Source organism: Drosophila pseudoobscura, chromosome 4 (assembly GCF_009870125.1).
Source record: "Drosophila pseudoobscura strain MV-25-SWS-2005 chromosome 4, UCI_Dpse_MV25, whole genome shotgun sequence".
Classification (NCBI taxonomy): Eukaryota; Metazoa; Arthropoda; class Insecta; order Diptera; family Drosophilidae; genus Drosophila; species Drosophila pseudoobscura.
This window is the reverse complement of record NC_046681.1, coordinates 14,091,684-14,113,530: the sequence shown is the minus strand read 5'-3', so window position 1 is coordinate 14,113,530 and position 21,847 is coordinate 14,091,684. Positions and strand designations below refer to the sequence as shown.

General features: G+C 42.7%; 5 protein-coding genes and 1 non-coding gene across 8 annotated transcripts; 4 read left to right on the top strand and 2 right to left on the bottom strand.

The window, feature by feature from the left end:
- Nucleotides 1-1,065, bottom strand: LOC6902329 (CD209 antigen-like protein B). Its single transcript, XM_002133247.3, has 2 exons — nucleotides 946-1,065; nucleotides 1-883 (listed from the first exon to the last, which is right to left on the bottom strand). The coding sequence occupies exons 1-2, from the start codon at nucleotides 1,012-1,014 to the stop codon at nucleotides 26-28; spliced, it is 927 nt and encodes a 308-aa protein (XP_002133283.3). The 5' UTR covers nucleotides 1,015-1,065; the 3' UTR covers nucleotides 1-25.
- A 6,694-nt stretch (nucleotides 1,066-7,759) lies between these two features.
- On the top strand, nucleotides 7,760-10,591 carry bsh (brain-specific homeobox). Its single transcript, XM_033380618.1, has 4 exons — nucleotides 7,760-8,411; nucleotides 9,212-9,498; nucleotides 9,619-9,921; nucleotides 10,117-10,591. Exons 1-4 carry the CDS (start codon nucleotides 7,978-7,980, stop codon nucleotides 10,434-10,436), a joined length of 1,344 nt encoding a protein of 447 aa, XP_033236509.1. The 5' UTR covers nucleotides 7,760-7,977; the 3' UTR covers nucleotides 10,437-10,591.
- A 2,578-nt stretch (nucleotides 10,592-13,169) lies between these two features.
- On the top strand, nucleotides 13,170-15,954 carry fbp (fructose-1,6-bisphosphatase). 3 transcript variants are annotated; one of them, XM_033379663.1, is made up of 4 exons: nucleotides 13,173-13,274; nucleotides 14,107-14,168; nucleotides 14,819-15,162; nucleotides 15,234-15,954. In XM_033379663.1, the coding sequence occupies exons 2-4, from the start codon at nucleotides 14,153-14,155 to the stop codon at nucleotides 15,900-15,902; spliced, it is 1,029 nt and encodes a 342-aa protein (XP_033235554.1). In that variant the 5' UTR covers nucleotides 13,173-13,274; nucleotides 14,107-14,152; the 3' UTR covers nucleotides 15,903-15,954. The 3 variants fall into 3 exon arrangements, with proteins under 3 accessions (XP_015036902.1, XP_033235554.1, XP_033235553.1); XM_033379662.1 differs by having other exon boundaries at nucleotides 13,174-13,274; nucleotides 14,107-14,174; XM_015181416.2 differs by lacking the exon at nucleotides 14,107-14,168 and having other exon boundaries at nucleotides 13,170-13,274.
- Nucleotides 15,955-16,088: 134 nt separating this feature from the next.
- LOC6902332 (U2 spliceosomal RNA) lies at nucleotides 16,089-16,284 on the top strand. The gene has a single exon (XR_053165.2). It is a non-coding gene; the product is annotated as a U2 spliceosomal RNA (small nuclear RNA).
- A 1,172-nt stretch (nucleotides 16,285-17,456) lies between these two features.
- Dus3 (Dihydrouridine synthase 3) lies at nucleotides 17,457-19,633 on the bottom strand. Its single transcript, XM_001355711.4, has 4 exons — nucleotides 19,505-19,633; nucleotides 19,292-19,445; nucleotides 18,925-19,225; nucleotides 17,457-18,867 (listed from the first exon to the last, which is right to left on the bottom strand). The coding sequence occupies exons 1-4, from the start codon at nucleotides 19,534-19,536 to the stop codon at nucleotides 17,513-17,515; spliced, it is 1,842 nt and encodes a 613-aa protein (XP_001355747.3). The 5' UTR covers nucleotides 19,537-19,633; the 3' UTR covers nucleotides 17,457-17,512.
- LOC4816147 (GTP-binding protein 10 homolog) lies at nucleotides 19,617-21,359 on the top strand. Its single transcript, XM_001355710.4, has 3 exons — nucleotides 19,617-19,725; nucleotides 19,782-20,304; nucleotides 20,361-21,359. The coding sequence occupies exons 1-3, from the start codon at nucleotides 19,684-19,686 to the stop codon at nucleotides 20,945-20,947; spliced, it is 1,152 nt and encodes a 383-aa protein (XP_001355746.2). The 5' UTR covers nucleotides 19,617-19,683; the 3' UTR covers nucleotides 20,948-21,359.
- The last annotated feature ends 488 nt before the right edge of the window (nucleotides 21,360-21,847 follow it).

Genomic DNA, 21,847 nt, shown 5'->3' with positions numbered 1-21,847 from the left:
GAGAGAGAGATTAACATTTTTGTTGTTATTGTAATATAATCTGAGTCGTCTTATGTTGTATTTTATCCCAGGATGTCTGGCAAATAAAAAAATTCCCGTCACTGCACGATTGGTCGTTCATCAACGCTTGGGAGGTAGACATGAATGTGTATAGCTCGACGCAATGTTCAGAGTTGTCCTTGTTATTGGGTTCGTTCTCATGCCAGTGAAAGAATGTTCCCGGCAAGCCAGTGGTGGCCGAAATAAACTCTCTATCCTTTTTTATATCGTTCAAATCTATCCAATACCACTGGTTTGGCTGCAGCACCCTGTAGAGTGCCTTTATCTCATCCTCGCTTTGCAGACTCGCCAAATGAGCTCCCATCTCACGGCATTTGTGCAATGCATCGCTCCAGTTCATTTTAATTTTTCTTTCTATGTAATAGTATTTGGAACCAATTTTTTCGAAAACCAACAATCTTTGAAGTCGCATGTGGGTGATCTTTGTCAACTCCTGCTGGATCTCTATCTGTCGTCCTTGAGCGTATAGCTTTTCGTCTATTTGCGCGATTTTTGATAGAGTATCTGCCATCTGCTTGGAGCTCTTTTCCAACTCCTGCTGGATCCTTTCTAATCCTGCCTCTAGTTTTTCGTTTTTTTCAATTTCGGCCAATGGTGAGAGAGTATCTACCTGTTGGGAGCTCTTTTTCAATTCCTGCTGGATTTCCAACTCTCTTCCTAGAGTCTCCAACTTTTTGTCCATTTCCGCGATTCTTGATTGAGTATCTGCGGGCTGTTTGGCCTCGTAGGACTCCACTCGGTTTTGAAGGATGGCGAGGTACTCCAGGACCGGTTTCACAGCTACGTAACAGTATCCTCCGCACTCATGTTGAGATTCATCCACCTATTGGGGCGCATTAATGTTCTTTAGATTTATGTAGTCAATAAACTGAATGTTGCACTCACCTCACAATGCCCTGACAGGGATCTCCCGAAGGTTATCGCAAATAATATGAAAACAATGGAACACTGCATTGTTAGTACTTCTCTCAACACAATCCAAAATGCAACTGATTTATATAAGAAAACCGTGGATTTCTCTGTGCTGAACAGCTCAAGAACGATGAAATGAAAATGAGTGCAAATATCAACTGATTTAAATTAATTTGCCAAAATTCCACCGCTTATTTCCAGTTGGCAAATAAATATCATATCAAAGAAGGGACAGTGACCTCCCAAAGGTTATCTCAAAATTATATGTCAACCAAGAACAACGCACAATGGATTTGTCTGTGCTGAACTGGTTAACATGGATGAAATTAAAATTTTTCCAAAAATTCATCTGATCAAAATTCATTTATTTATGTGTACAAAGAATATACAATACCCTGTTGGCTGTGGGACCAAGAAGGTGTTCCATTACGGGGTTTTTAAGGACGCCCCGTAGAACCCGTCGCACAAAAATCCAAACTGAAGCTGTATAGTTTTTGTTATAGTCCACCGATCCATTCCAGTTGGCTAATAAAAATCACTTCAAAGAAGGCGGTTGCCGTGCCATATGTCCATCGTTTCTATTAGCCGTGGAGTTCTTTATCCGTTCCGGGTTTTCGCTGGGGGTACCCGCGGTACCTGCTGTGAGAGTGTCAAAAGAGCAGAGAACCTTACGACACGTGAGAAAATTAATTTGATTAAATTGCCACAGAAACGCACAGCGGGACAGGAGTACGGGGGGTGCAAGAGGGGGAGGCGTTATCGCCAAATCAGATGCTGTTGTTGCTAGCCGGCTACTTAACGCGGACACTCAACAACCACCCGAGTAAATACACATGCACTGAGAGAAAATAATATATCCCTATGTCACAGGGCGATTTTTATGGAAAACGCAAGAGTCGTTCAGAATATCACAGAGAAATCAAATGAAAGCTCATTTCCATGGATTTCATCTTAAATTGTTTTCTTTCAGTGCAGTACGTGTGTGTTTCCGTGTATGCGGGTTGTCGGTGAATGCACTAAATGATGTGCATAAGTGCGAAAACGTTTTCCCTCTGCTCGAAGACTCTTTCTACACAGTTCTCCCCCATCCTCCCAGCCTCTCCACTGATGCTTTCGTCTCTCTCCCTCTCCCTCTCCCCCTCTCTATCTCACTCTTAAGCTCTCTGTTTGGCTTGATTGACGCTGATAGGGCACGTGTTGGCAATTATTTTAGAATAAATATATAATAAAAAGCTTCACCATGGGACCAAAATCAGTAGATGACTTCTTTGGTGTGTCCTTTCTGTGCTCTTTTACATCTTGGGCACGGTCGAGATATGATTTCTAAAGAGTAGGATGTCGAGGCATGATTTCGGAAGAGCAGGAGGTCGAAATATGATTTATGAAGAGCAGGAGGTCGAAATATGATTTCTGAATAAATAGGAACTGTAATTAGGATGCAAAGGGGGAATATTTATGAGTTATTAGTTATATAAATATTGTACTCATAATAAAATAAAGATTGTGTTGAACACACACCCAAAGAAAAAAAAGATACTTTTTAAGAGTACTTGTTAGAAAACTAACTAAAATACACTATTCTTTATATTCCAATTAAATTAAGATACTTTGATTGACATTCCCATCCATTTAATATTGCTTTCTTTTGTTGAATTTGCACGTATTTTAATCGATATACTGAGAAAATCCAGCTATAGAAGTTTTAAAGTGGATCTATAAATGCAATGGTCAGTCATTTGGTTTGAATTATACATGTATAATTCGACTTTGGACTAAAGATTAATTATTATTCATAAAATGTCTTAATTCTACAATTTTGGTGAATTTCCAATCGTTTATCAGTTGTAATTCAGTCGCAAGCCCCCTGCACACTCGCTTCTCTCGACCGAATGCCCAAAATGAGTATTCAAAATATATTCATTTCAATATAGTAGAGATTTAAATCCTTACACTGCACTGCACTGGTTGCCATTCTCCACTCTTTTAAGTACGCAATAATCGAATGAAACAATCATCAATCAGTACCAACCAAACCTTAAATTACAGCATAACAGATTCTTAACTATTTAATAGTTTAAAAATTGAATTAATCTTTCATATTTTCCATACTAATTGTGAGGTATTTCACAGTCAGAGTCTTTCTAAGCATTAGGGATCATTAAAAACACCCACTCTCGCTCACACTCACTGTCCCTTGAGCTCTCCCTCTCTAGGGTATTCGCATTCCTATTCAAAGCCACTTTTCTGCTTTCATTATGGCATTGTGTGGGAGTTGGGTGTGGGTTCGGCTGCTGATTAAAACTCTCTTGTTGTGATCCTAGGCACAGTAACCTTTTTTGCACCCTGTCACTCCCTCCACTGGCCTCCTCCCGCCCAAACAATTAGAGCACTAACAAATGCAATTATCCCGGCACCTCCCTCTATATTCGAGAGGCAGCGGACAGGACCATGCCATCATTCCATTCCTTCACCCCTTGCGGCACACAATTGCTCTCATTGGCAACAATTGTAGATGAACCCGGAAGACCAGAGCACGAGAATCCTTGTTGAACCGACAAACACAGAAAAAACTCAAGGATATCAGAGTGTTACAACCAAGAAATATCCATTACCTACAGTCGAATAATTTCTTCAATAGAGACGAAAGCTAATTTATTTCATAATTTAATAATAATTCTAAAAAAATCCTAAGAGAAAAATAAAAAAAATATGAATGGGATTTTTTGTGCCCTATTCTGCCTGTAATATTTATTTAATCAAGATATTTATTTAAATACCACTACATTTTGATATTTCTTATACGTTTACCATGTGGTAGCCGCTTAAGAATCCACACAGACTTTATTCATTTAGCAGAGATGGCAAAAGGTATGGAGAATAATAAAAAAAAACAGCCCTCTTAGTCTTAAAGAAAGCTCTGCCGGATATAGAGATATGAACCATTTACGGACGACTTAAGGGTTTCAAAAATACTTTCCTTGTATATAACATGCCCTTCTATACCCTGTAAAACGAAAAGCAGCAGCAGCACCGGGGTGTGAGGAGTGCGGAGCATAGGAGAAAAGTTTTCCAAACGCGTGCCACATATTAAATTACATCGAAATATGTGCACACGCGATGATTTGTCGAAGGGGCAGTTTGTAATTTGCTGGCATTTTGTCGATTTTATCAGGCAGCAGCAGCAGCAGCGAGTGATGGTAGGAAGCGGTAGGTGGGGTAGGGAAGGAAAGGGGCATTGCTGATATTTTGATACATTTGTTTGATTCCACAGTCATGTAGTGTAGTGTGTAGCTCTTTAATTGAATTTACATCGCGTAATTGTCGCAAAATTTGATTGAGAGTCCGTTCGAAATGAGGGACTTTCCCGGATATGGCACTTCCAATGGGCGTTACAAGGCAATTTTCCACCAACATATTTCATATTTAAGTGCAGCCGAAAGGGGATTTCATGGTAGAAACTGTCATAAGAGCTGCTAAACCGACAGGACAGGTCTATAATTATTGAAAGATTAAAGGGAACTATTTGTGCTCTGATATTTTAATGAGTCTGAGTCTCTTTAGGCAGGTCCTGTAGGAGATGTAGACTTTAAAAGGGGAAAAAATAATGATAGTGCTTTAGTTGAATGCTTATTAGACATTTAGACAAACCAATTGATGTCCTTTCAATAGTTTTTAGGAAATGATCTCTTTAACCTTCCAATCCTCTTTATTAAAGATAATTCCCATTACTGAAATTTATACTCCATTTTCTATCCTTAAGATGTTCCTAGAATGTTTCACCATGTAATAAGAACCATATTTTCTTTGGTTTATGGATATTATATAAAATATATGCAGAACCCTCCCTTTTTGTCTTCCGTAATCCTCGAAAGGAAATGCCACTTGCTGCTGATGACCCCAGGACCCACTAAGGATGTAGACACTTGGGCTCCCAGTAACACAAAGGACCCCTAAGGATGTGTTGTGTTGCTTGTATCAAAAGTTAATTTACCGAGAATCAAACTTAAATGCGGAAAACGGATCTAAGAAGAGACCGACGTCGCCGAACGGCAGTCACCCCAACGAAGAGCACGACCCCGACCCATGGCCTTACTTGTAACCTGATCATTGACACACTTCAGCTTTGATTTCAGGGAATTATGCTAACAAAAAAATACAGAAGAGGAGCAGAAGAAGAAGACATCGTCCTTGTCGACAATACAAAAGGATTTGCCAGGCCAAACTGACACAAAATGTTGTAATTGCCCCGACGATGAGGCCCGTGTCCTGTGTTCTGTGCTCTGTGCTCTGTTGGTAACCGCAAAGTGGCAGTGCAATTTGATGCCTCGGAGATGCAGCCACATTTTTATTATTATAAAAATTAGGCTTAGCTTGTTTGACGGGGCACGTGCAACGATGGCATCAGAGCGACCCATCAGACAGGGCCAGACAGGGACACAAATTAAGCAGACTAAACGATTCCACAAACACAGGGCCATGGGAATCTCTTTCCCTCTCTCTCTCTCTCTCTCTCTCTCTATTTTGTAAAACACAACAAAAATCAATAAAGAACTCAAAGAAAGGCACACTCTTTTAAGTAAATTTTCAACACAAACGCTCTTCCGCACGTTCGTGTTTCGTGTGTCGACGGGATAACACAATGGCTGACAACAAAGTGGTGTGGTAGTGGAGTCCTTTAGTTGGTTTAAGACCGGGCTTTGGGGCTCACCTGTATGGGGAGTGGGCTTTTTGGCATCCCCCCTTTGGATGAGAAAGTTAAGTGCTTTTAGCCAGGTGGGGGAGTGTCTCTGTGGGTTGCAGAGAGCATCAGTTGTCAGGCTCTACTCCTCTGAAACTCTTTTGAATGGTACCCAGAAAGGGTAAGGTATATTTGAATTCTGTGAATGGGAATAAGGGTATATGCACCCAGAGAGAAAAGCCCTGAGCCCCGAATAGTTACACTAAGGTTTTAATATTTTTTCCAAGTGTTTTCACTAAAATGTTAACATTAATATGAAAACATTTCAGATTAGAAAAGAGTGCATTTTTGTTTAATTTTATTATTTTTATGCTTAAAGACGTCATATTAAACTTACATTTTTAAATGTTTCTCTCAGTGTAAGACTATATCTGCTCTGCAGTGCATTCCATCGTATATATACATTATTATTTTACAAAATCTTTAAAGCTCCTGACTAGCTGTTTTTAATTCTTAAAAATCATAAGTAAATGTTTGCCTTAAGTTATTTCAAAAACGTACCTCCATGAGTGAAATAAGGCCCAATATGCTCTCTGGTTGCGCAAACATATGTATGTAGAGCCCCCCATGGACATACAGTACTCGTATCTACCATATTGTGCCCAACCAAAACCCCACCAGGCAGCGCCATGCCCATCCTAATGCGCCCGCTTTAGGGCTTTAACCTAATAATGATGTTCGACTTACTTTGCGTGACTTATTTTATTAATAAAACGAGCAAATTTGTCTTGCTTTTTGGTCGCATCCACGACATTCACTCGCCCGTTGCCGTGTCGTTATTGTCTTTCCCTTCGCCCTGTTTCTACTGCACACAGAAATGGGGGCACGGGCACATCCTCCCCCCACATTTTTTGGGGTGGCTGTATCTCTGTCTGCGGGGCAAACAAGGACGAATAGCTGTTGCCTGCAACCCTGACAAGTGCTGCACGCCGATTGGTTGGGCCTTAGGGCATGAGAACACGCCCCCTGCCCCCCAGCACAGAGCCATCCCATCACAAAATGGGGTGTACGGCTATGTTGATTGAATTACAGCCAAGTACATATTTTGGTACAACAACGAGGGAAAAAATTTCACCAATTTGGAGGCGAAGCAAAGCGAGGCGGACATCTTGGGACGCTGTTGCAAGGGGCCCTTCATTAAGGACCAGAACCAGCTCATTAAGTACAGTTGTGCAGGCGCCGTAGTAGCAAGGGGGGGAGTGAGAGAGAGAGCAGACACAGAGACAGAGACAGTGATAGAGTAGGGTTTTGAGGGAGGGGTCCCAGGCAGCGAAGGGAGTCAGAAGGCATCCATCTCCTTCTGCCGTGAATCTTTAATTCAATTATAATAATTGTGGCATTTAATGAATTTAATGCATGCACATCATTCAGACAACAATGGCGGCCATGACACGTTAATTATGCGTGAACCGGAAACAGCAGACCGTAAGAGCGGAGCGGGGAGGAGCGCCACAAAATGGCGGCGCCAGGAGGCATACGGCAGGACAGACCCTGAGCACATAGTTGTGCGAATTATTTGCGGTTAACATGGGTCAATTAAACAAAAGCATCACGTACATTACACATCCTTTCCACGTCTCCATATCCCCATATCCCCATATCCCATGCCAGTGCCCATTCCCATTCTGATGCCCATTCCCATTCGGAGGGTCTCGTAACCTAGTTAAGGACCTCTGGTAATCGAGGCTCGCCCAACGGATCGGATGCCAGCAGTGGGAATATGCAGAAATCTTACTAAAAATTCGAGCGACAGAGACGACCATAGCATACCCCCAAGAAGGGGCACATGCAAATTGGGGGTGTGTTTCACAGGTCCAGAGTAGAGTCAGTGGATTATGGCATACGGGCGTACGGGAGTGCTCGTATTTTGGATCTAAGCGGACACCACAAACGGAGCGGAGCGGAGCGGCGGCTGAAACTGCATTGGCCCGGGTGGCGGCGGCCAGGGTGGATTGCAACCTCAACCCCTGCCCAGGATCTGCATCGCATCCGTCTGTCTCTGTCTCTGATTTGTGGAAGCAACAGCATCTCTCTCGCTCTCTCCCTTTTGCACATTCGTGGAGACTCGTTTAGAGCAATTTGCTGGTTGATGTGCGGTGATTGCCACAAACTCAACGCGACCGTCAACGAGTAAACAACATAAGCGCGTCTCCGCACAAGGACATACATACTCCTGCACACACGGTCCGCTATCTCTATCCGCATCGCTATCCGTATACGTATTCGCACTCCATTCTGAACTCCGAGTCGATCTGATCTACACACACATGTCAATGCTTAATGAAAACGGTTTGAGGAGTAGTCCCGTGGATGCACATGGCAACAATAAGGGGGGCAATGCGACCACAATGTTGACCACAAAAACGCCATTCTCCATCGAGCATATATTGTTTCAAAATTTGAATAGTGCCAATAGCAATAATAGCAATAATAATGTGAATAATAACAGCAACAATAATAACACCCCAAAGTGCGGCAAGAATGCGGGCAAAAGCGCCAGCAGGAGCTCCTTTGCCACATCGTACGACAATAATACCCAGAAGCAGCATCACCATCCGACGGCGGCGGCGCCACACGCAACGCATCAAACATCGGCATCGACTGCATCCTCATCCGCGACGGCATCCACACGCGGCGGCCAGGGAGCAGCGTCGGGATATGGCAACGAGGACTATGCCAAGTCCCTGCACAATAGTCAACGGTTAGTGAACATATATGTACATATGTACAGCCCTGACCTTTGAGAGATTTAAGTGGAAAAATGAAGTATATTGGAGAGAAAATTAAAGCAAATTAGTTCAGATATCAAAAGTTACAAATTAGGGACAAATTTAACAAAAGGAAGAGCTAATGAAATGAAGGAGTTGTTCCAAAAATATTAATTCTGGATATACTTTATTAATCAAATCAAATAATAAACTAACAACTTCTATGGAAAGTTTATTAAACATAACTATTTTTAATAACGAGTGGAAGTGCGTTGAAAACATATGATTTGCAAAATTATAGAACTTAATGGAACTGTATACTACGTATAAATCTTTTTCATTGTAATAACATTGTTTAATGTAGAAAGTTTTGAGAAAAATGGGAAGTATGGGGGAAAAATAAATGCATTCAAGGATAAGCGTATCCGTTTAGACAACAAAAAGATATTAATTTCAAATGAATAAAACCATGTTAAAAGTGAAAAGATCCAGAATATATTTATGTTACAAGTAAATAATATTTTAGACTTTATTAAAAGTTTAGTATAAAATATATTTGATACTTATTTTTAAGAAGGGAATGCAGTTTCCAGTCGTAAGAATCAGAACTGTTATTTCAAGTAATTTCAAAGTTATTTAAAGATCTGTTTCTTAATATTTGAAAGTGTATTACGGAAATGAAAGCTTAGTTCTAACAAAATAAGGGACACTAGGAGATACCTCATAATATATTCGACGCTTGGACCTCATTTCAATCCTCTTCAAATTCAATAAAACTCCTCCCAACTTCCAGTGGCAGCCATCATTCACGTGCTGGAGCCTCTCATTACGGTAGTTCTTCCGGAGAACCAGCCTCCCAACAGTTGGGATCAGCGGGGGGCCAGCATTCAGGACCAGCACCGCTGCCGCCAGCACCACAGCCTCCGCCTCCACCGCCGCCAAACGGAGGAGGGCCCAATGGAGGAGTTCTGTATCCCAGTGCGGCCTACACGGACCATGGCTTCCTGCAAATGACCCTGGGCTATCTGTCGCCGTCGTCGGGCACATACAAGTCGGTTGATCCCTATTTTCTCTCACAAGGTGAGTGCCACACGAAAACTTAAAATATTTGCATGACCCTCGTCCGTGTCGATAGCCATTAACACCCAAAAAGTTGTCCTTTCCTATAAACTATAATGAAATTAATTAAATGTTTTCCAGCCAGCCTGTTTGGGGGAGCGCCCTTCTTTGGGCCGCCCGGCTGTGTGCCAGAGCTGGCCCTGGGCCTCGGGATGGGTGTGAATGCTCTGCGACATTGCCGGCGGCGCAAGGCCCGCACTGTGTTCAGCGATCCCCAGTTGTCCGGCCTGGAGAAGCGCTTTGAGGCACAGCGGTATCTGTCCACCCCAGAGAGAGTGGAGCTGGCCACAGCTCTGGGTCTAAGTGAGACGCAGGTGAAGACCTGGTTCCAGAACCGTCGGATGAAGCATAAGAAGCAGCTGCGTCGACGTGACAATGCCAATGGTAAGGGAAGACCCCTTTCTTGCAACAGAACTTGGAACTTTCTTTGAGGAACTTTTTGGACCTTCAATTAGCCTTTGCTCCTTTGGCTTTTGGCTGTTGGCTTTTAGAGTTGCCAAAAGTTTTGCTCAAGTTTCTTCGCAAATCAAATTAGTTCTAAAATTTGTGCAAATTTCTTCGACTTTCTCTACTCTCTAGAACCCGTTGACTTCTCACGCACCGAACTAGGCGGCTGCAGCACTGGCAAACAGCAGCCTGGCGATGCCTCCTCTGCCTCCACGGACGTCTCCAAACACAGCTCCAAGATGGGCTCTGCGGCCAGTGCCGGCGGCGGCGGTGGTGCTGGTGCTGGCACCCCCAGTCAAACCCCCAATCCGCAGCAACAGCTGCAGATGTGCTTCCTCCAGCAGGGCTACTCCACGGACGACTATTCCGACCTGGAGGCGGACAGCGAGGATGAGGATAACTCCAGCGATGTGGACATTGTGGGGGACACAAAGTTATATCAGCTCTCATAGACCCCTGATAGATAGCTGATCAAATCTGTTCGATCGATGAGAGCTATTTCGTTGTTTTAAATGGGGAAATGGAAGGAATTTCTAAAGGTATCTATCTATATTTAAGTTTTTGCTTATTACCTATTATTTAATTTTTTAAATATATTTTTTGTTGTGAAACCTATGGTTTTAAATAGTTACAACGTTCTATCATAAGTCTAATATTCCGAATCATTTGAAACACAAAGTAACGTTAAAGAACTGTAAGAACCTGAATTGTATTTCTGATCCGAACTTAAATTTTTAAAATATTTCTTCTTTATAAAATAGAGTCCTTATACTTGGTATTTAAGTTATTATTTTACCAATGATTTTTCCAAAGAATAGTCAACAGTTTTTTGTGATCCCTTCCTTTTTAAAAATTCCTTAAACTAAATATTTTGATTCCCCATTTAAGACCGTTAAAGCCAGACATCCTGTAAATACCGATAAGTACCGATCAACGAGTTGAACGAGTTGCTGTCTAGTCACGAGCTATGTCTAAGAGATATATTTAATAACCACAAACCTAATCAAATTTAGTGATTGTATTCAAGTACTTCCATTTTAAGAAATTCTTCTCTACTCCTAAAAAACCTACCTATATTGGCAGCTCCATGACGATGTTCTAGTGCTTAAAATAAAGAACAAAAAAAAACAGAATCATGACAAAATAGGTCTTAAATTGGTATTACTCGGACTCGGAACCCTCTCTATGCCCAATCTATGGGCAATGGGCAATCAAATCCAATTGAGTGCCAACAAAAAGTAGCAACTAATAAGGTTAAATATCGCGCATTTGTGTATAGGGTTGAGTGACTGCCACGCCTCTTCTGCGCATGGCCAAGTGCCTTGCGGGTGGGCGTTATATTACGGAAACTCCTCCAGCATATTGGGGTGGATAGATGGCTGGGAAGAGTGCTCTTAACAATGGCAAAATAATTGCGGGTTTTCCAGCCAGCCATTTTAGTGGAGAGACACTTATTGTTCCTCTCTCCGTGTGTTTGCTGTGTGCGGAAAGTGAATGTTAAATGTTTCCAATTGATTGCTAATTATGGGTTAACAGGAATGCTCTCACCGGTTACAAAATCTGAGTGTTTCAAAAGGGAAGTAGTCACTGGGATATACGATACATCATCTTTATAGATTAACATATGGGCTAAATCATTTTAAATAGATGGTAAGTAAAACTTCCCTGCCTGAAAATATGATTGCCTGATACAAATTTGTTTGATCTTTTCCACCATAGTCGATTTTCACATATTTTAGTCGTACATTTTATAATTACTCCCATCTTCAGCCCACCTGCCCCGATGTTTGATTATTGTTTGAATCGTTTTCTTACGTCACAGAATCAAAGTGCAAATCTGTAGTCGAATCGGATTGGCACTGACTGAACTGATTAACAAATCTACAAGTAGAATTCTATATACTGTTCCTAGACTTTTCTACATAATTTATTTATATTTATTTGTAGAGCATTTTGTGGCTAATGTTCTAATTTTGTACTACTTTGTAGAAAGGAAACTCCTAGTATTCTTAAGATTGTTATCAGTGGGATTGATAGGGTTTTGGAACAACAAACTGGGACTGTGGACGAGCCTCCCAGACGTGCAATCGGTCGCTGTGGTAATACAAATCACTCACTTACGACTAACCGCCGAGTGTTTGATATTTTGTCACATAATGTTTAACCAGAAGATAATATATAGGGTGCTACATAAATAAAGATATAGTACCATTTTTTTTGGTTGCCAAATCTGTTATGTTTTAAATAATGTATAACACAATTGATGTTTTTTTCAAATTTTACCACAAATTTAATTAGTTTAAAAAAATCCGAATCATATATTATTATTATTTTCAAATACTGCTCAGCACGAACACTCATTATTATTTAATCAAAATTGTTTTGGACTGAGAGAAAAACTGGTTTTTACCACAAGAAACGATAAGGGCGAAATGACATTATGATAAGAGTTTCTACGGTTTTGGATCTTCTTTATCGTAGCATACATGAATGTATGTATGTATGTATAAAATCGCCCTCTCTCAAAAGAAAACTCTCTCTCTCTCTCTTCCTTTGCTTTGTGTCTAGTGGCTAAGCTCTCAATCCATATGCTCGCCGCTCCACACTCCACTCTTATTTCCATCTCTGTCCGTCTGCAGCTGGTATGCTCCCCATCTGCACTATCTCTTGCTCTCACTAGCAAAGCTCCTGCACTTTTTTCTTATCGCCACATCTGCACTCGCTCTTTTCCCATCGAATCGCTCTTCCCTATTACCCCTCATATATGTACTCTCTCTTTCTCTCTCTGTCTCTTGTATGTATACGAAATTTACATGCTATCTGTCAGTGGAAAAAAGCAAAACAAGAGAGTAATGATAGTTTTGAATCGCCCATACTTTTAATACTCTATGAGGTCTATTATTTTTAAATGAAAATACGATCAAATCAGACACAAAAATGTTTTTTTTTTTGGTATATTATATAGTCTTCCGATTCCCTTAAATTTTAGTGAGCAATGCTATTCCTATCGTCTCTGGACTTGTTTTTTGACACAATCAACTATTTTCCGTTGATGCTGATTAAGAGATGTTTCTCTGAATTTTCAGCACGACAAGCTCCTTTTCAAATCGTAATACCTTTGCTGAGGAAGGGTACAAGCTGTGACGTTGGGGCCTTGCTGTTGTCTTGGGGACGTGGACTAAAATCGTATTAACGCACAGCTCGGTGCCGGCAGTCTCTTTAGTACCGCCGTCGACTGCGGTGTTCGCCTCGTTTTCGTTTTCCCTTCATCTATAGATCTGTTTTGTGTTGTAAGTGAAAGTGTATTTCGGTTCTTAAGAAGCTCCACAAAAGCATTGTCCAAGGGGTCAAAGAAATGTTAGGCACAAGCCCTAAAAATCAAATCATTCACATCACTTGAATAGATGATTGATAGTGGTTCTCGTTTACGTATATACGATATAAATAAAGCGTTTACTTATAGACGATACGGTGGCTAATCATGTGTTCCTCGGCAAAGTTCCAAAAATAAATAAGGAGGCACGTGTCGGTATATTAAAAATTGGATTTGCTAAAAAATAATATATATTTTGTGGTTCCGGTTTTATACAACTTTCCTTGATACGAATATGTCCCAATATGTACATACATATGTGTATAGTTTTGTGGGACAAACAGGTTATCAGCAAAGTCAAAAATAAATAAAAATAAACAAGAAATGAATGCCACAATCGACGACCGAATCTTTTGATACCCTTGCTAGGAATGATCATTACTTTACATTATAATTTGGAATCATTTGGAATCAAATCGGAAAAAACAATTTTATATTCGCAGGAACTATAAAAACAAAAAAAGTGTCTTGCTTTTACAGAAACTTTTACTCTGTTGAAATCTATATACTCTGTAGTGTCGGAATATTGCAAAAGAACACGCAAGAAATACATGAAAAGCTACAAGTTTTCTTATAATGATTGGTTTTTATGCCACAAGACACCCAAAAAAAACAATCATGAAGCCCCTATCTATCTATCAGAACAGAAAGTACGCCGATAGGGTACCCGCTTTGACCTTCACAACCATCGGAAAGGGCACACTGTGTGGCAAATTATAATTTGTTTGTATTTTGATGGATCCCCACAGGAACCACAGCATACTCGTATCCGTAATTTAGAGTGTCCAACCGATAATGGCGGCCAGTAACGGTAATTGTAAGTGAAGGCACTTCCTGCTTCCAAACTCCCTGCCGCCCTGCTGTTGCCTCTCCTGCCTGTCCTTTCACAACCTGCAGCTTCCTCCAATCCACAGCAATATTCTGTACCTAATAGATCCTAGGCAACCTGTTGTTCCACTTCCAATACTTACGCAGCCCGTTGTACCATTAAATACTAAACTGTATTGATGATCCAGCCCATCCTTAAAACTGTTTTCCTGCCTGTCCCGAAATCCAATATAATCTTGCAGATATTACTTACAAATAACTGCAAAATCAATCCCAAATGCTACCTTATAGAGATTATAAAACCTAATTTATGTATGAATGGCATGCGTTGTACTAATCGTTATTCCAATATTACGTTTACTTGAATAATTTATATAACTTGCTAACTTTTAACCACTTATAGGTAATTATTCTTAATCTCTGAATAAAATCATATAAAATAATCAGACTATATTTTTCTGAGCTTTAACATTAATCTCTTCTGGGATTAATTTAATTATACACGCGGAGTTTCAAGAAAATCTTTTATGTTTTGTATTATTTGTTCACACACCGTAGCATCCTCTCCTAATCCCCTCCTTTTACCAATGATTCCAAGAATCCAAATTATAATCCAATTTCATTCATAAACAGCAAAAATGACCCAACAGGGTAATGTGTTCGACTCCAATGCCATGACGCTGACGCGTTTTGTGCTCCAGGAGCAAAAAAAGTTCAAGAACGCCACTGGGGATCTGTCCCAGCTTCTCAACTGCATCCAGACGGCGATCAAGGCGACGGCATCGGCGGTGCGGAAGGCTGGTATTGCCAAGCTCCATGGCATTGCCGGGGATGTGAATGTCCAGGGCGAAGAGGTCAAGAAGCTGGATGTGCTCTCGAACGATCTGTTCATCAACATGCTCAAGTCTTCCTACACCACCTGCCTCATGGTGTCCGAGGAGAACGAGCATGTGATCGAGGTGGAGACAGAGAAACAGGTGAGGAAATCAGTTGGGATATCGGAGCTGTGGCTAAGGCAGATGGATGAATTCTATTCCCACTCTGGCAGGGAAAATACATTGTCTGCTTCGATCCACTGGACGGATCCTCCAACATAGACTGCCTGGTGTCGATTGGCTCCATCTTTTCCATATACCGGAAGAAGAGCGAGGGCGTGCCCACCGTCGAGGATGCCCTACAGCCGGGAAACCAGCTGGTGGCCGCCGGCTATGCTCTGTACGGCTCTGCCACGGCCATAGTCCTCGGACTGGGAACGTCGGGAGTGAACGGCTTCACCTACGATCCGGCCATTGGCGAGTTCATCCTCACCGACCCCAACATGCGTGTCCCTGAGAAGGGAAAGATATACTCGATCAACGAGGGCTATGCCAGCGACTGGGAGGCGGGAGTGTTCAATTATGTGGCGGCAAAGAAGGATCCCACCAAGGGCAAGCCCTACGGTGCCCGCTACGTGGGCTCCATGGTGGCCGATGTCCATCGCACCATCAAATACGGCGGCATCTTCATCTACCCCGCCACAAAGTCCGCACCAAATGGAAAGCTGCGTCTGCTCTACGAATGCAATCCCATGGCCTATCTAGTGATCCAGGCCGGCGGCCTGGCCAGCGACGGAAAGATCAGCATCCTTGACATTGTCCCCAAGAAGATACACGAGCGCAGTCCCATCTTCCTCGGCTCCAAGGCGGACGTTGAGGAGGCGCTCAGCTACTTAAAGTGACTTTTACTTTTGTAATTTATAAATACACCCAACACAAGTTTGATATTTTGTACCTAAATGACTTCTCTTTCATATCCTGCCCCTCGAAGAGGGCTACAAAAATGCACTTCCGAAGTGGACGTTATAATTCCCAACCGGTTCTAGCCGCACAGTCATCAGGTGGTGGCTGATTTCCAGCTTCAAGTTATCGCTTCTCGGCCTTATGGCTAAGATCAAAGTGTAGTATCTGTTCTTATCAGCTTAACATCTGATAGTTTCTCCATTGGAGAACAACAAATGTTAAACTGATTTTTGGAATCAGACGGAGTGCTAGGGGCTTGCTCCACCTCTGTCGCGGGTTGGCCCGGTATTGCAGTACCGCCGGGATTTCGGCCCAACTAAATAATCAATTCACATACTAGTTTGTTAGAATAGTAAATGTTCTTATTGTTGTTATATAATTGCACATGTCACACCACTTATGATGTGATCTGAACGTCATATGGATTACAATTAATCCAATAATGCCTCGCAGATGAAGTATATATAATTGGAACCGCAGGGGCTGCGTTCATATCAATCCCGCCTACGTGGGAATGGGTCTGTAGCTCGACTCAATTTTCGGAGTACTCGCCAATAAAACAATGTTCCCTTCAAGCCAATGGTGGACGAAATAAACACTTCTGTGCTTAGATCGGTCAGTTCTATCCAATATCCCTTATTTCTGTCCAGCATCCTGTCGAAACCCTTCATTTCTTCCTCGCTTTGTAGACTCGCCTAATGAGCTCCCATCTCACAGCATTTAAGCAATGCATCGATCCAGTTCGTTTTAATATAATGTTCTATGTAATAGTCTTCGGGACCAATTTTTATACCCGATACTCAAAATGAGTATTGGGGTATATTAGATTTGTGGTAATTTATAAAAGATTTAAATATGATTTATTTTGGTTTTTTATTTTTTATTTCTTTCCGAACGGAATCCAGCTCTTGCTCCAATTTACGAACTTTGGACTGGGAGCTTTTATCCAACTCCTCCTGGATCCTGCATCTAAAATGCAACAAATTTATATTCTCTGCGATGATGAAATGGAAATGAGTGAGAAATTAGTTGGCTATTAAAAATCACATCAAAGATATCCCAAAGACTATCGCAAAAAATATAACAAAATGTACCACCGCATTGCTATTAATTGTCTCAACGCAATGTAAAACCAGCAGGAAAGTTGTGTGTCGCAGTTAGAGGCGCGACTCTTTGTACATTTATACCCGATACTCAGACCAGATGAGATCCAGATTTGGCAATCTGATAGATATTCTCTAGATCTAGGTCATAGTATCCAACGCACTGAGATTCCTCATCTTGGGATTCCACCTCATTCCGTGATGTTTTAGACAGGGATCTCCCAAAGGTTGTCTCCAATAATATAAATAGTATAATGGAACAGCGCATTGATATTACTTCTTCGAACGAAATCTAAAAATCGACTGGGGTTAGTAGACTTTTTATAGGTATGTATGTATGTAGGTATGTATGTGTCCCATTCTGATAATAAATTAAAGTACGATTATTTCTGCAATTAAAGCATTTAATTTTCAAACGTCAGGCATAATATTCCAAGAAATAGGGTCTAAAAGGCATTAGCCTTGTGCTTGGGCACAAAGCTGAACCCTTCTGGCACCCGACCCAGCAGCATTTCACTGAGCTTCACCCAATCTGCGGCATTGCCGGAACTCATGAGGGTCTCCATTTCGTCGCGACCTCTATATTTCTGGGGCCTTTCATTGATCTTCTGTGGTGGGGTCTGCTGCAACTCCTCCGGTATGTAGCGGTACAGGAATGATTGCCATTCGAGTAGGAACCGTCGCGTGCTCTCCACACCCTTCGTGTCCGATCCCCAGTGCTCGAGTCCATAGTTGCAATAGCGACGCAGCATCTCAAAGCGCTGCGTTGAGGTGGGAGACCATGCCTTTTGCTGCTTGATCTCCTGAAATATCCATGGCTTGATGAGAGCCCCGCGTCCAATCATCACAGAGCTGACATGAGGAGCCAGCGCTCGCCTCTCTACATAGTCCTCGTAGCTGAGAATGTCACCATTGCCAATGATTGGCATTTGCTTGGCTGTAGCGGCGCACTGCTCGATGTATTCCCAGTTGGCGTGCTTGGTGTAGCGCTGCTCGCGCGAACGCCCATGCAAGGTCACGGCCGAGGCGCCCCACTCCTCGACTAGGGGCACCAGCTCGTGGGCTACGCTCTTGTCCGCATAGATTCCCGTGCGCATCTTCACGGTAAATGGCAACTGCTCGGACAACGAGGAACAGCTGCGCACGACCAACTCCAATATGTTCGTGCGCCTCATCAGAGCACTACCGCCTCCTTGCTGGTAGATCAGATCAATGGGACATCCGATATTGAGATCTATGTAATCCACCTTTGCCGTCTCCTGCAGGACTTGGGCTGCCTGGGTGATGACATTGGGATTGTTCCCGCACAGCTGAACGCCAAATATGTCCTCGCTCTCGTGCCGCTTTGTCAGTGCCCACTCCTGGCCCAGGCCCTTGAGGAGGGGCACAGCACAAGCCATCTCGCCGCAGGTTATATCCGCACCGAGCTCCTTGCAAATGCGGCGGAAAGGCAAGTTTCCCACGGTGGTCAGTGGCGAGAGGACGAGCTTCTCGCGAAAATCAACGGCTGGCTTGCGGTCAGCATCTCTCCCTAGAGGGGAATCATCGACCGCACTTCCAATGGACGCCTCACTGTCTGCTGCAGGCGCTTTTGCAACTTTAGCCTCTGCCTCGTGGTCTATCGTGATGTCACCCTGCTGATTGATCTTTTTCTGCAACTCCAGATTCTTCTCTTGTACCTCCAGTTTCTTCTCTTGCAGCTCCCTTTGCTTCCGGGCATCACGAATCTTTTCTGCCACAGCAATCATTAATTTGCTGCGGTCCAAATTGTATTCGTGCTTCCGAAGACGCACCTGAAGGTCTAAGGGAATAAACGTTTATGCACGACCCTACTGAGTGAGCGCCAACGGATACTAACCTGGGGTAATCCCATTGAATGTAGTCTGATTGGCCTTTGCATCGTAGTCATCCTTCTTTATATTCCTTCCCTGGTCGTCTGTGTGCGCCTTGGCATAACGACATGTGACACCGCGGCCACAATACCCCTTGGTGCTATACACGTAACATTCCGAGCCCAAATCCTCGCCCTTGGCTGCCAGAAAGGCATCAAGATCGTGGACATAGCGACAATTGGCCAGAGAACAGGGATCGCCGCCTGGTCCATCAATCAGAGAGTGGCAAAGATGAGAATAGCGATCCTCCTTGAACACAGGACGGTTCTGTTTGGAGAAAAACAATTCATCCTAAGACTTGATATACCATTCAGCACACTAAAGTTTACTAGCCTTGTTCTGGCCACGTTTGCGGTCTTTTTTGTTATCTTTTTTCCCGCCAGAGTCCTCAGTGTCCTCACTCCCATCCGCGCGCTTTCTTTTGTTGGTTTCGGAGCTTTCCTGTGTGGCTGCCTCACTGTTGCCACTGGCTTCAGTTAACAGATATCTAAAAATTAATCACACATATATATACAAAGCTTCCAAAGACTTCAACCATGCCCTTACTCTGGTTTTATATAGCAGATTCCCGGCTCCATTTTCCAACAAACAATTTTTTGGCTCACGTTTTGGCCGGCTACTTCTTCTTATTTGCCATTCAACTTCGTGCAGGAAAACAGCTGATTGCAATAGTTATCGATATTTCTTTATGTTTTTAGCGCATCTCTCTTGTATAATGCCGCACGATGGTTCAGATATTTAAATTCCTTTTAAAATCAAATAAATCGGTAATTATGCAGCTTAAGTTGGGATTTCCATATAACCCATTAACTGTTATATGCAGCCCGCTCGTGCTCACTTCCGTCCCAGCTTCCTGGACACATTCCGACTTGCAGTTCGCGGTGGACATGGCGGTAATGGTTTACCGAAATACGGAGGAGTTGGCGGTCAAGGCGGATGTGTTTACTTTGTGGCCAAAGAGGGATTGACATTGCGAAAAATGGCACAAGGACTGAAGGACAGACGCGTGGCCGCCAGCAGCGGCGAGGACAGCAGCAAAGTGAGCATTTTTGGGAAAAGGGGCGTCGACACGCGCATCGAAGTACCTGTGGGAGTTCAGGTGTACGATGAACAGCAGAAGCTGCTGGCGGACTTGAACGAGAACGATGCCAAATGCATAGTGGCGGGTGGTGGAACTGGCGGCTGTACGGGCAACAATTTCCTGGGCCGGCCGGGAGAAAATCGCATAGTGAACCTGGATCTGAAGCTCATCGCAGACGTGGGTCTCGTTGGATTTCCGAATGCCGGCAAGAGCACCCTGCTCAAGGCAGTGTCCAATGCCAAGCCAAAGATTGCTGCTTATCCGTGTGAGTTTAGAATGGCTCTTTGATTGATTAAATCCACTTAATAAGTGTCCTTTAAGTTACCACCATTCGGCCGCAGATTGGAACCATAGAGTACGGGGATCTGCGCTCCATCAGCCTGGCCGATTTGCCCGGTCTCATCGAGGGTGCACATGCCAACTTTGGTATGGGCCACAAGTTCCTCAAGCACATCGAACGCACTCGATTGCTCCTCTTCATGGTCGACATATTCGGCTTTCAGCTTAGTCCTCGGCACCCGCATAGGGACTGCCTGGCCAACATATATTCCCTCAACAAAGAGCTGGAGCTGTACGATCCCTCATTGCTCGAAAAGCCTTGTGTCCTTTTGCTCAACAAAATGGACAAAGAAGGCGCCCATGACATTTTGACCAAAGTGAAACCCATTATAGATGATTTGTCCTGCGGCTTGGCCGACTGCCCGGAGGAAGTGCGTCCCAAGCGGGTGCTGAAATTCGAAAGCATTGTCCCCATATCGGCAATTAATTCGACAAGGGTAACCCAGGTCAAGTCACAGCTGCGCCGAACTCTGGTGCGTCTGGCGGAGAAACAGTTTGTGTCCGATGGCGAACAAATCAAGGAGCAGTTACAGCAACGTGTGGGCTTGGTGGGGCCAAGAGTAACTTAAATATAAATGCAAACTAAAATAATAGCATTCTGCATACCCTTGGGAAAATGGTATAATAATGTTGACGAAATTTTGTCATCTCAGGCTCCAAGGAATGCAGAAACTAGGCAGTCTATGCAATTTTGCAGCTTATGGTCTTCTTACAGAGACCAAGAATAGGTATTGGGATCGAATCGAAACCAAATCAAATACCTGAATAGGTAAATAGAAAAAGTCATTATTAATGTTTGAAAGCAGTTTTAACAAAAATCAAAGAAAATAGGGTTTAAGGCTGGCCATACCTCGGTTGGCAAGCAACAAGTGTTGAACTGTCGTAAAATTGCATGTCCACTTACGTGTTATGCTTTTATTTTTTGTTGACTTTTTTTGCTTGCTGCAGTCAAAATACAATAAATGGGAGTATGTAAAAATAGCCAATCCTATGGAAAATGTATTCAATAATAGCTAAAAGTATATGGGCAGAACCACTAACCATACAGTATACTGTATGGTTAGTGGCAGAACTAAAGGTTTTAGTTAGAGACAGCATTATTCAACGGAATATCAAAACTGAGCAACGTTTGTTCTCTTACAGAATATAAAAATTGAGCAATTAGAACGATTTTTTTCTTAAGTTTTTTTTTTATTATGACCCTCTTCGCTAAAACCTTTTTTAGACTAAATCCAACTAAAGGAGTTTAAAATAAACCAGTCAAGTGGAAAAGAGATTCATTAATTGTATCAAATTATGTGGGCATAGCTGGGCGTTCTTTCTAGCTAGTAATATTCGACGGAATATCAAAATATAGCAATATGGTTTCCAATCCTTGAAGGAGACGGTTAACCTGTTATAAGCCAAGGGGGTATTTCAATTTTCCACCGAAAACAATGAAAATTTAATAATGTTAGCGCAATTCAGGT

Bases quoted from the DNA above. Each gene is read 5' to 3' on its own strand.
- Dus3 (XM_001355711.4), bottom strand. From the start codon at position 19,536: ATGGAGCCGGGAATCTGCTATATAAAACCAGA. The intron at 19,446-19,504 runs GTAAGGGCATGG...ATTAATTTTTAG, and splicing joins ATCTGCTATATAAAACCAGA to ATATCTGTTAACTGAAGCCA. The intron at 18,868-18,924 runs GTTAGTATCCGT...TTATTCCCTTAG, and splicing joins ATTCAATGGGATTACCCCAG to ACCTTCAGGTGCGTCTTCGG.
- fbp (XM_033379662.1), top strand. From the start codon at position 14,153: ATGGCGGCCAGTAACGGTAATT. The intron at 14,175-14,818 runs GTAAGTGAAGGC...ATTCATAAACAG, and splicing joins GGCGGCCAGTAACGGTAATT to CAAAAATGACCCAACAGGGT. The intron at 15,163-15,233 runs GTGAGGAAATCA...CCACTCTGGCAG, and splicing joins AGGTGGAGACAGAGAAACAG to GGAAAATACATTGTCTGCTT.
- LOC4816147 (XM_001355710.4), top strand. From the start codon at position 19,684: ATGGTTCAGATATTTAAATTCCTTTTAAAATCAAATAAATCG. The intron at 19,726-19,781 runs GTAATTATGCAG...TGTTATATGCAG, and splicing joins TTTTAAAATCAAATAAATCG to CCCGCTCGTGCTCACTTCCG. The intron at 20,305-20,360 runs GTGAGTTTAGAA...GTGTCCTTTAAG, and splicing joins AAAGATTGCTGCTTATCCGT to TTACCACCATTCGGCCGCAG.
- LOC6902329 (XM_002133247.3), bottom strand. From the start codon at position 1,014: ATGCAGTGTTCCATTGTTTTCATATTATTTGCGATAACCTTCGGGAGA. The intron at 884-945 runs GTGAGTGCAACA...GCGCCCCAATAG, and splicing joins CCCTGTCAGGGCATTGTGAG to GTGGATGAATCTCAACATGA.
- bsh (XM_033380618.1), top strand. From the start codon at position 7,978: ATGTCAATGCTTAATGAAAACGGTTTGAGGAGTAGTCCCGTGGATGCA. The intron at 8,412-9,211 runs GTTAGTGAACAT...CCCAACTTCCAG, and splicing joins TCCCTGCACAATAGTCAACG to TGGCAGCCATCATTCACGTG. The intron at 9,499-9,618 runs GTGAGTGCCACA...AATGTTTTCCAG, and splicing joins TCCCTATTTTCTCTCACAAG to CCAGCCTGTTTGGGGGAGCG.